The 13000-nt window shown below is 41.7% G+C and overlaps 1 protein-coding gene across 1 annotated transcript in view; it reads right to left on the bottom strand.

Moving 5' to 3' along the window:
• The window catches only part of LOC128747228 (connector enhancer of kinase suppressor of ras 3-like), a 47397-nt gene that overhangs the window by 14037 nt on the left and 20360 nt on the right, over positions 1–13000 (bottom strand). The window contains exons 3-13 of the mRNA XM_053844952.1: positions 11038–11240; positions 10073–10160; positions 6561–6602; positions 5199–5318; positions 4943–5002; positions 3504–3572; positions 3136–3282; positions 2240–2364; positions 1956–2143; positions 935–1021; positions 615–859 (exon numbers count right to left, since the gene is read on the bottom strand). Of these exons, the coding sequence (XP_053700927.1) occupies positions 615–859; positions 935–1021; positions 1956–2143; positions 2240–2364; positions 3136–3282; positions 3504–3572; positions 4943–5002; positions 5199–5318; positions 6561–6602; positions 10073–10160; positions 11038–11240 (1374 nt within the window). The remainder of the gene's footprint in view (positions 1–614; positions 860–934; positions 1022–1955; positions 2144–2239; positions 2365–3135; positions 3283–3503; positions 3573–4942; positions 5003–5198; positions 5319–6560; positions 6603–10072; positions 10161–11037; positions 11241–13000) is intronic.

Below are 13000 nucleotides of genomic sequence, written 5' to 3'. Positions count from 1 at the left end.
GAACTGTCACAAGAACATGCTTCCCACTGCTGCTAAAAACAGACCCGTCATGATTGTCAACCAGCAGGGAGAGGCCACCGAAGTGAGACGTAAACTTAACTGGCTGCTTAAAGCACGGCAGCAAAACGGTGCATAAGTTAGATTTCCAGCACCAACATTCGCCCCCACCAGCTCGGCAAGTGGCAGTAAAGCTTCTGAAATGCATAGATGGCAACAGGCAACCGTGGCAGAGTCGAAAAACTTACATTTACACCATCTCTCTCTATATATATCTAAATATATATATGCAAACACAAACCAACATTAAGGAGAAACTGGGATATTAAATACAAGGAGGTCACACTTCTGAACACAGTGTGGAGGCGGGACTCTCACATGAAGTTAGAGGGTGGATGAGGTAATGTCGTCAGTAAAACTACAGAGCAGGTTTGGTGGAGGAGTAGTAGCAGTAGTGACACCAGGAGGAGACAGGAGTGTGAGAAAGCCAGAAGCTGCCCGAAAACCACCCGCTTGATGTTGAGGAGAGAAGGCACTGAGGAAGGACACAAGACAAGCCCGGAACAGGAAGCGCATCATCAGTGAGTCAATAGCTTAAGCCGCGTGATCCAACTGACCAGTAGGGAACGTTCAGCCGAAGCGCGCTTGGAGGCTACCGGGGCCTTTTTAATATCGTCCTGATAAGGGATGGTGGCACTGTTGTGCAGCTCAGAGTTGGAGTAGTAGCGGCTGCCCCGAATGTGGTCCACTCTGATGAGGTGTCGCTCTCCTGTGGGCCTGTAGGGGGTCGACGCTGCGGGAGCTTCTTCGGCGATTGTGGGGATGCGCTCATTGCTCAGGTATCTGTACAGGAGATCGTCACCTACAACAAAGAGGTTGAAATGAATGAGGAAACACTCGGGCAAGTTAGGCTGAAGACAAGTCAACGGATCTGCACCTTTTCTGCTCTGCATCCAGGGTTTGGCATAAGGGTCTGTGATTCCAAAACTGGTGTCAACCGGCATCGACAGTGGGCGTGGCTTACCTGAAACAGAGAATTGTAGTTTAGAAAAACTATATAATAAATAGCATTTAATAATATATTAATAGTTTGAATTAAGAGACACAAACATTTAAAATATAAATCTTAATCCAGATTAAGAAACATAGAAGTGTTTTAATGGTCAGAATAAAAAATAACATTAAGTATTTTTATTTATTTATTCACGGGTTTGAAATGGAGCCATACTTACAATTTTTTCAATTGTTACAATTTTGTTTTTTTCTGATCAATGATTCTCCGTCAAAAACTATGAGAAAGCGAATTCTAATTACAATTTATATTTGGAGAATAAAAGCAATGCGAACCAAAAAGTACGGACAGTGTACATTTGAACAGACTATTTAAAAAAAAAATAAAACAAACGAATAGAACAAGAAATTGTCATTTCCACTTAAAAAAAAAAAAAGAGCAATTATTAATATTCATGATGTATACTAATTACATATTCAAAATGCAAAGTACGTCAAACAAATTAGTATGTATGCATGTTAGTGATTGTAAATTCAAGACATAATTTAGATAAAAATCATTCTAAAGTTTATAAACCTATAGTTACCTGAATGTATAGCGAAGCATAGTCATAATTCTCTTCATTTACCAGTAATAATAGTTTTGATGGACTATTTGTTTTACTTTATTTTTTTTATTTTCATGTATTTCTTTATTTTTAAACTGTATTTAATTTTTTTTGTTATTTTGTTATTTCAACAGTGTTTCCTTTGTATCTATAATGATGATTATTTTGTTCCTTTGTCTGTCTTTAATGTTCAATATTTGCCTTTAATGTTTCAATGCTGCCGAAACAAGCCAAATTTCCCCACTGTGGGAAGAGTAAAGGCAGTCTAGTCTAACCTAACCTAATCTAACCAAGTAGGAGTAGAGGGGCCTCAAAAGGAGAGAATATAAAGGTACTGACCCCTAGATGCCCGGTGCTCTCTCATCCTCGGCTGGACCACATTGGTCTCGATATGACACCCCATATTTGGTTTGTCAAACTCTTGGGTGGTGCAGCGGCGCCGGCTCTCCTGGTCCAGGTAAGAGTTTGGAGACTCAGAGCCTTTTGGTCGTTTGCTGTAGCTAGATAATGGGTCGGTCCTCTCCTCACTGACGGGTAATACAAGCGAGATCATCATTAAAATATAATACAATTGCAATTTCAACATGTAAAGAAATTGGAAGAGGTTGACTTAGACGTCTCACCGTGGCGTGTACGGCACAGAGGGTGGAGGAGGAATGTAGAAGTCCAGTATGGCTGGTTTCTCCTTCTTTGCTGAGCCGTTAGCAGAACCACACGGGGACTGAGCTCGGATCAGAGCGGAGTTGTTCTGATAAAAACACAAACAAAAAAAAAAACACAACAGGTCAGCATCCTCTCCACCGTCCCGGAAACAGCTGGAATATGAGTTTTTTGGGAGGAGTTCAGCAGCTGTGGTGAGACGGTTTGGAAAAATTGCCAGCAGAGTTTTAAATAGACGACGGAACATGTACTTGAAAATCACCACAACTATGTTTCCAAACACTTTCTGAGCTGATGTGGGACTTAAATGCACAATTTATGACTCTCATGAAGCCAGTCAAATGTATAGCTTAATGCAACAGGTGTCGGCTGAAACAAGCGGCACCAGCTGAGAGAGTCATCAGACACCTGACTGGTTAAACAGTTCAAATGTTTCATGTTAACCAAGTATGTCTCTCAGTTTACATGCATAACTTCTGATCTTGCATGTTACGTGCTCCGGGATCAACTAGCTGGAACACGCCGCTTCACATGGGTCACTTCTGTGTAGAATCTCTTTGTTGTTGAGAAAAACACTTGTCTGATAAAGATCTTATCTCACCTTGCCCGACATGAAACAGATCAGACAACGCCAGAGGTCAAACTTCGGCGCTGCACAAGAGCAGTATTGTCTTTCAGTCTGTTGTCGGTGTAAAGTGTCAGTCCCGACGCACTCATGACATTACGGTAATCTCATCACAATTAGCTCTTTAAAAGGTCGGAACAGTGAACCAGGTTGGGCACATGCACCTGTCCCAACTTGTCTGTAAAACTTGATGACATTGACTTGACGTGTGTCATCAAGGAGAACTGCACGTACCTGAGGTACCGGGGGCTTCCAGCGCATGTTCTTGAGAGGAGCGGGGGTGAAACCTGTCGTGCCTGTGGGTCTCTTCTTCAGGAGGAGAACCACACCTTTGGGGTCTTCCCTCAGCTTGGCGACCAGGTTCTTCAGCTGCCAGCCCACCTAGTTTGGTGAACACAAACAAGTGAATTCTGGGTGTTGAATCAAAACAGAATGAGAGGTTTTAAAGAGCCCACACAGGCTCTCACTGGGTTTCAAATCCACGACTAGCTACACATGCTACACACCTTGAGTCTGCAATCAGTAACATAAAATAACATGAGGCAAATCCTTAGCATGATGCAGTATTGTTTTGAAATAAGAGTTGTAGTTGGAGAACTCACCACGGTCTGTTGATTGACTTGGATCACTTCATCCCCAGCATGGATCTTTCTGGAGAGGTCAGCAGGAGACTGAAGGACATACACAGGAAACAACAGCACTTGATTTACCCCCATTGTTTTTCTTTTAAAAAAACATTGATGAGAACCCAGAGAATAAAGTGAACTTCAGCAACAACCTTCAGGGTTTTTAAAGGTGAGAGTAGAGGCAGACCGATTTAAAACTTGTGAACATTTGAATAATAACAATACTACACTTTTAATGACATGGAAGAGTTCAGTGCTATGCTGAGACTGAACATGTACTCACGACCCCTGGCTGTCATCGTAAACATCAAACTGTCACAACATGCCAAACTGGAACAACTAGCTATCAGTATGATGATTCATTTCTGATTCATAATTCAGAGCTGGAGACAGCCAGAGCATTAGTCATGAAACAAAGTAACAAAACAAAAGGTCTAACACAAGCTGTCACACAACCATCAAACCTTAGACCCACTGACCCCAACTAGCTGGGAAAATATTGAGGGTAATGACGATATCACACAGGCAAGAAAAAGGGAAAAAAATGAATTATATATTGAATCATCTGTAATGAAAACAGCAGAAACTACAAGTCTGTGAGCCTGGTGGCTAGTGCTAGATCACACTCTTGCAACAAAAAAAAATGACACGCTATATTTTGGACACACTTCTACTGTCATCAGTCAGATTTAGAATCAGCATCCAGTCCAAGTTTAATGGAGAAACAGAATGACGGCCTAAAATCGAGATCTTCCAGAATTTTTCCACTAAGGTAGGTGAAGATAGAAAATGTTAATCTTAAAAGTACAGGTATACAGGTTTACATAAAAACAGTTCATAAGAATACATAAGAATTGAGGTCTCATTGAATAGCAATTAAGGATATTTTGGACTAGGAAAAAGTCTAATTTTAAGTTAAGACATTTTTTTTCTTTAATACAAACTTATAAAAACAACAAACAAACGTGAGAAAAACATCAAACACAGTTGAGTTGCTTCAAAATGTAAAAGATTAAGATCCAAAGTATTCTTATTTGCCACACGGTGTCCTAGTGGTTAGTAGTCTGGCCTTGCAGCAAGTAGGTTGCAGGTTCGATTGACCTGTCCAGGGTATATATATTTCTGGCTGTTGCCAAATGAGCGCTGGGTTAGGGGCTCCCCGCAACCCTGAACAGGACTAAGTAGTGGTTAACTGGCGGTGTATGTAATGTTATTATTAAATGACCTATTTTTAAACATCTAAATTAGAAACATATTTTTAAATAAATGATAAATTCTGGAAATCTCTAAAAAATGTGAAAAATAGAATTAAAAGTAATTTAAATCCATCATGATTTGTTACGAAAGAGTATCATATCAGACATCAAGTTTTGTGATTGAAATATTTATCTCAACAACAAAATGCTGACACTTACATGTTCTGTAGTCCCTGTGATGACATGCAAGCCATCATAGGTGGATTTGATGTACATTCCCTGGGGAGAAACAAATCAAAACCACCATCAGAACTTGACTTTGTTTTCATTTGAAAATAAAAACACTCAATCCCACAGAGAGGAAATTATACAACAATCCCATTTAGATTGCAGACATTCCTGGTGCGTCATAGCCAGGAGACGGAGCCACATTTTCGTGTTAAATAACAGGATAATATCTCTCACAAGCCCTTACCAGACCCTCGCCGGGTTTGATGTTGCTCAGCTGGACTTCCTCCAAGCAGGCAGACTGGCTCATCAGGGGGTCGGAGGTCGTCCTCACTGTCTGGTCACAAATGTTGTTCAGGATCTTCGACTGTGAAGTTTAAAGCAAAACAAAATGGTGAGGAAAATGAGAAGCACAAGACAAACCTTGAAGTTGGACCATGAACATGAACTAATGAAATTATCCAAATATTTTCATCCATTTAGCTCTGTAGATGTACTATGGGCTCAGTTTACATATTAAACAATAATAATGAAAGTCAACGGAAAAAAAAGACAGGCACATTAATGGAACCTTTAGAGAAAAAAAATCAAATTCACAACAGAGGATGTACTGTAAACCTAGGTGGATGTCTTCAATCGCACTCTCACGTTCTTCTTCTTCACAGCCAGCAATTCTAATATCACATTCTAACTGTACATGATTTGCCCACAATAATAGTCACCCTATGACAACTAGAAACATCCTTTTAGACAAGAGTCCATCCAACTTAAGACACCATTTGAAGCACTTAAGAAGACGACTGAAGAAATTCTTTTGCAATCTTATGGCCTTTCGGAGCCAAAAGAGCAACTGACAGGGTATTAGCCACCTCCTGAAATCATGTGTGTGAAATGAACAGATTTTTATCATTTAGCAACCTCTTCTTCCCTGACACTCAATTTAAAGCACAAATATAACATCACTAGCAGAGGATTCTAATCATGTTAATGGCGCTAAAACTGGTGGATCTTCAATCTCAGCATCAAAAAGTACATAGACCATCAGTTTTTTCTGCGGCTTACCACTGATCACACCATGTGAGGCAGAAAAAAAAGAACTAGTGGTTCACAGAGCAGTTTAAAAGAATCGCACAAATGTTAAATACTGCTGATCATAAGACCATTTCCACAGTACGACATCCCACGACAGACACCATTTGATGGCAAAGAAGAATAAGAAGTGGTTAGGGCTCAACACAAATTGACCCACTCCAATGTTTTGCCATCAGATTTGTGGGTTTTTACACCCAGCCCAAAGGGGTTCAGTGCTTTTCCAGGATTAGAGCTATTCATGTTCAATATGGAAATGACTTCCTTCACCTAAGACTTTGGAGAAAAAGAGGAAGACAAACGCAAAGTCAGCGAAAAGCACTGCAAGTGAAGCGCACATGGAAAAAGATGAGAAGCGAAAGAAAGCGAGGAAGTGGGAGGAAACCCCACGAGTCTGGAGATTGTCAGCAACAGGAAGCATTGATTGATGTCCCGCCTCCACTGGCCGTCCTGTAGATCCCAGAAAACGGACCTCTCTGTTGACAAGCACGAACCAAGATCGACTAAAAAGTTCACTTACAACATCCAGGATCTTTTCTTCCATCTCATAAACACTGCAGTCCTGCAACACACAGCACAAGTGATGATGAGAAAACAGGATGTGGTTTCAGTAAATACATGATAATCAGTAAAATATACAACGCCGGACGACAAACTGCAAATTGCAGCTCGGTGTAAATTCCATAATTGCACGATGCCCTCTGTGGTTGGGCAGCGGAAATACTGACAACAGATGACGTTGCTAAACATGTGTTTGCGGGGCGCACAGTCAGCTGAGAGAGATGACCACTCGCAGTGGACACAGCTGAGGAAACAGCCGGGACATGGGGGGTCAGCGCTGAGCTTCTGAAGGAGACCCTCCGCTTCTGTCAAAACCACAACAACAAAGCTGCTTTTAAAATCTGTGTGTTGAGGGACCTGCATGGACTTGTGGCACATACAGCTCCAGCTTAATCTGTTTTGCAGACAGCAAGTCAGGGGAACAGGCTTTTTCATATTTCTATAGTGAGCGCACATTCCAGACAGATGTGTGCACGTGTGTGAGTGTGTGTCTCAAACACAGTTTGACAAGATTTAGTTTGCCTGCACAGCAAAACTGCTGGCTACGACTCGGCTCAAGTATTTAAACTTGATCAAAAGGTAAAGACGCATTTGTCTGAAGTTACGCCGGACGCATTACAACAGTAACACTTGAAACTTGTCTCATCTTGAGACGGATGAGGCACAAAAACACCTGGTTTGGATTAATCCAATAACTGGATTGTGTTGACAAGAAACTAATTAAAACAAGTTTGTACTAAAAACCTGAAAATGATGCGGCAAACAAATAAATGTAATGCTATAGCCCATGTAATATAGACACAGAATTAGCCAAAGTTAACTGAGAATTGCATCTCCAACATTTGCTGATGATTCCACAGTTTGAGCTGACTGAGACGCCATTCAGGGTTTGAAGAGCTGGGAACTCAAGTCTGGGGCCAACACTCCCAGCAGGAAGTTGATGGACTAATGGATGCACGCAGACCTTCCCATCTAACTTGAAAAGGAACCAGAACCAGACAAAAGTCACCATTTAAAGGAAAGGCACATATGTGGCTCACAGTTCAGCAGGATTCCAATGTGTAGTGATGGAGAGGAGGGTCGACACCTGCATGGATTCTTGTCATGTATACCTTCACATTCACAATAATGTGATCTCAAGGCTGTACAAAGAATTATTTTCCTCAAGTGGGCTCTTGTCAAGAGACAAATGTTTCACAATGCTACATGAGCTGAACTAAAAGGCCAAACCCACTAAAACCTCTCTGTCTTGATGTGTTTTTGACTGAGATTTTGAGACAGAGGACATTCTCTCAATGAAGGAAATTCAATGATGAAATCAGGATCATAGGAGGCATGTCGGTGCACTGACTTTTACTTCAGGCTTATTGGGTTAATATCTCCTGCATCTGTCGGAGACTCGGTTCAGCTGAGATGATTCAAGGAAAGTGATATCAAGGTTGTAGATCTCCTTCCTGCCAGTCAGTGAGAAGTTTTGGATGCTACGTACAAGAATCTGTTGCACAAATGAGGTGGTGGCACAAACAAAACTCACATTGTCAGCTTGTTAAAAGCTGCCATGAGTGACCAGTCACTCTAAACTTTTCTTTCTCAGAGAGAAAGTGGGACATTTTCTTACCACAGTTTATGAATCTCGCTTAAACATCTGGGATTCAGTGGCCATTTAACAAGTGTTAATATCAGATTCTGTGTCAGTTTCATGTTTGTCTCGGAAGAATCTAGTTTCTCTGCATGTTTTACAAAGTCTATAAAAGCAGAGAATTTGAGGCTGCTCTTGGGTAAACACACAACTGCATACTTCTCTCTGGGATGTTTGGATGAGCTGACAAGGCCACAGGGGATTCTTCTAAAATGCCTCTTTCACTGGGCCAACTGTGTAGTTGTGTGCTGGAGATATTGCTCTACAGGTTTGTGCAAACAGAGGCCTGGGGGCTACCAGGGGCCTCTGAGCAACAGCAGAGTGGCCCAGACAGAAACCAGATGATCAAGTTGCTTCAGATATTTGGTGAAGTGAAACATCCATCTGGAGCGTTTCATTCATCCCCATGGCCTCAGTGAGCGGATCACAGCACGGAGCTGTGAGTGGCTGAAGGACAATTCCCTGGATTAACAGATCCCACGGCTGGTGTGGATCAGATGACCGTGTGTGCAGATTTCCACTCTTTGATCTGCGGCTTGAGCAGATTTGCTCACTAAAGCGCTAAAGTAACGATAGTGGTGTGTCCAAGTGAAATAACAACACTCGGCTACTATTGTACAAATAGAGTTTAACCAAAGTAGAAAACAGGGACAGAAGTCATGGGATTGACCGCGTCTCTTTCAGGCTGGCAGGGAGAGATGGCTACTGAGTTTTATGGCTGCCTGTCTTTGTGTGCAACACACAGGCTTCATTCAGCAACGGCGCATAAATTGTGAGATCTGAAAAGAACTAATTCTTGGCCAGAGTTCATAAACAACCTCATCGTCCACCCTCATCATAAGAGTGATCTTCCAGGCAGTCCCTCAGAATTGAGCTGCATCAGCGCTAAATTTAAAAATGAAAACAACCACGACGGGTTCCAAGTGATGAATCTGCTGCACGGGACTCAATGACCAGCAGGCACTGTGAGAACAGCAGACCCCCACTTCTGCGGGGTGACCATGACGGAGACACCAACTGTAAATCAGTGGAGGTGCTGAAACACCAGACACGGGCGAGGAAATGGGCACTCTGGGAAAAGAGCACTTTCTGATGCAATAAGTCGCGAAAAATGACACCTGCAGTCTGAAGACGGCTGTTTCACAGGCCGTGGAAAATCAGCTGGCCGCTTGTTCAGCTACTTTCCCATGTGTATTTAAAGCCAAGAAAAGAGTGTTTTATTTTGGAACGCGTCTTTAAGGTGAACCACTAAGTGACTGGTGGAAACAGAGGAGTAACGCGAGTGGACCTCGAAAACAGTGACGAAATGCAGAAGTTATTTTGGACAAAAATTCTGGTATCATGCTGAAATCAGACAGAAACCAGATGATTTCACAAGTCAGCAAAGTCAGCCAAAGCAAATCATTTTCTTAGACTTTTGTTTCCATTCATGGCTACTAACAATCAGTCACTTAATAACAGGTCAATTGAGAATAATATAAAAATGCCAGGAAACATAAATGGTTGAAAAAGTCTCAATGCACACATGTTGGCCCTTCGCTGTACAGAACTAGTACAGTGTCGATGCTGAAGGTTTCCAAAGACGTTAGAGAACAGTTGTGTGTTTTTAAAACTAGCAACTGATAATAATTTCAGCTCCAAGACAAACAATCTACAATAATGAGTTGCGACTGCTGGCTTCAGGCTCGTGTCACAGCTGCCAAACCACATTTCCCAGAACCCTCCTCTTCTCCACGTCTGAGTCCCGAGGCAGATTTGAAAAAAAAGCTGTTGCATGCATGTCTGTTTCCCAGGGGGGGAGCATGTGCTGTCGAGCCAAGTATCATGCAGACCTGTTGAACTGTGGTGGTGAGCTCCAGGCACAGCTGGATGATCTTGTTCTTGGTGGCCGTGAAGTCACTGATCCCCGTCAGAGGCGTCCTGTCACGAGACAAAGAAATAAAAAAGGACGTGACAAGTGAGTCATTGTTGACTAATGTCAAGATCTGGTAAACAAACCACACAAGGACAAGAGAACATTGATAACTTCAAACCGTTCAGCGATGGAGTTGACGTCACTTAAATGAATTACATTCTCATCTGTTTTGTGTCACTCATTTAAAGAGAAATATTGTGAAATTGAGAAACCCGGTTTCGAAAGACACTAAAATATTAGAGGATAAAAAAATGGAACACGAGGATTGTTTGTCACAGCAACAAGTGAGTGAACAAAAAATCTAACCAAATTCAATAAAACAATATTTTGAGAATATGAGAAAATATTATATATATTATATTATACTATATTGGTAAAATAATTAGGAAACTGCTTGAAATAAATAACAACAATCAAAATAACAAGGTTGAAATAATAAGCAATGCTCAGGTAACAAACATAATAAAGTATACAAAAATTACAAATGTCATAATCACAAAATTATGACGAGAAAAAATACACAAGAAATATAATAACATATATAACAAGTAATAATAACAAGTATATTCAAACCAAACAAAAATAAACGCTTTATTTCACACATGCATACTGTACATACATCATCAGCTATCCACCGCTTAGTCCTGTTCAGGGTTGCGGGGAGTGCTGGAGCTTGGGCGAGAGGCAGGAATACATCCTGGACAGGTAGCCAGTCCATCATATTGTATTTAAATATTAGTTAATTATTAACATTTTTTGTTTAAACAGTCCACTGAACATCCATTTTAAGGAGGATCTCAAATCACCACTTGAGTTTGTGCGTTTCATTGAAACCTCTGAAACTCACTCTGCAGCACAATCATGTAGTAAAACTGTTATTACCTGTCAAGCCAGGCCAGCAGGCTTTTGGCCGCTCCGATCAGCTCTACCACTGAGGTGAGGAAGTCATTGGGGGGTTTGCGAGACACGCTGCTGTCGGACACCGGGCTCTTCCTGCGATCCGTTGTCGTCGTGTGGAGGCTGTTGGTGGCGGTCCGCATCCTCACAACCAAGTTCTTCAGGTTGTCTGTCTCTACGCCGTAGTTCTGAAGATGAAGAATATAATTTGGAAAAGAGGCAAAGATTTATTGTAACCACATAGCCAGAGCCATTATATTGTCATAACGCTGTCACGCAAAGCTTTAAATTCCTGCCACTGCTGCTGCCAGCCACTTAACCAGTTTAATTAAAGCATGCAGAAACTTCCCCTTTGGCATGTGCCATCATCACCTGACTTCTGCCGAGCCGAGCAAAGTTTGCATTCTACAGTCGGGCTTGTTTCCTGCATTCCAACAATTTACTGCGACTTAAGACTCATTAACTACAGTGCACGCATGCTGCGGAGTAAACAACAGGCCAACACCAGAGCTAGTCAGCAGATTTGGACCAAATGAGCGGGTTTGAAACGAATCCTTTCTCCAAGTCGAGGGGAAGGAGAAAAGCGTGGCACTCGCTCTTAGATCACTTTACAAGATGCTGCATCAGTGCCAGCAACAGGGGTTGAATTTGATTTGCAGTGTAATACTGCACATTTGGCAGGAGTGGAAGTGTCTGGTGTTCGATTCCAAGCTATTTAAAATATTTAAAACAATTTTGCAGTCAATCAAAAATAAGAAGGGGTAAGAAGGGCTAAGACCTTATTTACAAACAGAAGCGAGGTATCTGCAAAAGCAGAGTGAGGACTCCCTGATATTTCCGAGTGCAGAACATCAGTGGACATTTAATAGTAGACTTTATCTAGGAGGCACTGTTATGAAGTAATATCCGTGGTGCTTTATTCAGTCATATCGCCGAAACAAGTCTTAGAAACAGATGCTGCCACAGTAATAAAAATAAAACCTTCTGTTTTCTCTCAAGCTCACAGAGGGAGGGCAAGTATTCCCAGATCAAACGCTGCCCCTGGCTTTCACATTAGCAGGCCGGTCACAGTCGCCACCACTGACCTGCAGATGTCCACTTCCTCAGTGCCAGCCACACCGTGCACTGCTTTTCAAATTAAAATGATCTTCTTTTATTCAAAATGCCTGATTGAAATGCATCTAAATTCAAGACATGGGACTAGAACATGGAGAGAGAACAGTAACAAACCTATCCATCACTGAAGAAGCCATCTAAGATCACCACAAGACAATGACATATACCTCCTAAAATCCCCATCTGGCAGGGAGTTAAAATGGGAGAAGCAAATTCTTGTACTGTATCTGTATCCTAATTTAGAAGCGGTTTCTGCTTCGGCTCTGCAAAAGACATCAAGAAGTCCAGTAAAATTAATTGAAATACTTTTGAGTCTCTAGAGTGTGGTTGTTTGATGGGAATAGAAGAATGAATGTTTCCCTTTGGGCTGAAGGCCAGCTTGTGAAGCCAGCTGTCATTGTGATCTTAGCAGCAGAGCTTTCCAAGTAACTGAGACATGGTGAAAAACTGGACCGTTTAAGCTCAGAAGGTTGTGGTTGGTTGGGCACAGTCGCTAAATGAGGAGGTTTAAAGACATTTTTAGAAATGTAAAGCACATATTTGATGGCACTATCTTGCACTTATCTGACGTTAGCAATAGGGTTCTAGTTTAGGCAAGTTGACCCAGAGTTTCTGGGCTGCCCCCAGTTGGACATTGGTGGAGCACCTCACCACCTCTGTAGTGAAAACTAATAATAGAACAAAAAACACTGGTTCGTAGCATTCCTCTGCCACTCAGCAAGTCAATAAAACAACTTCCATAGTTCAGAGGAGACCAAATTAATTCCAAAGGGAAGATCAGAACACCACAAAACACGATCTTACATTTCCTTGACCCATTAGCAACTATAAA

This window comes from Synchiropus splendidus, chromosome 16, assembly GCF_027744825.2.
Source record: "Synchiropus splendidus isolate RoL2022-P1 chromosome 16, RoL_Sspl_1.0, whole genome shotgun sequence".
NCBI lineage: Eukaryota > Metazoa > Chordata > Actinopteri > Syngnathiformes > Callionymidae > Synchiropus > Synchiropus splendidus.
The sequence above is the reverse complement of the archived record's forward strand: the minus strand, read 5'-3'. Positions and strand labels throughout refer to the sequence as shown.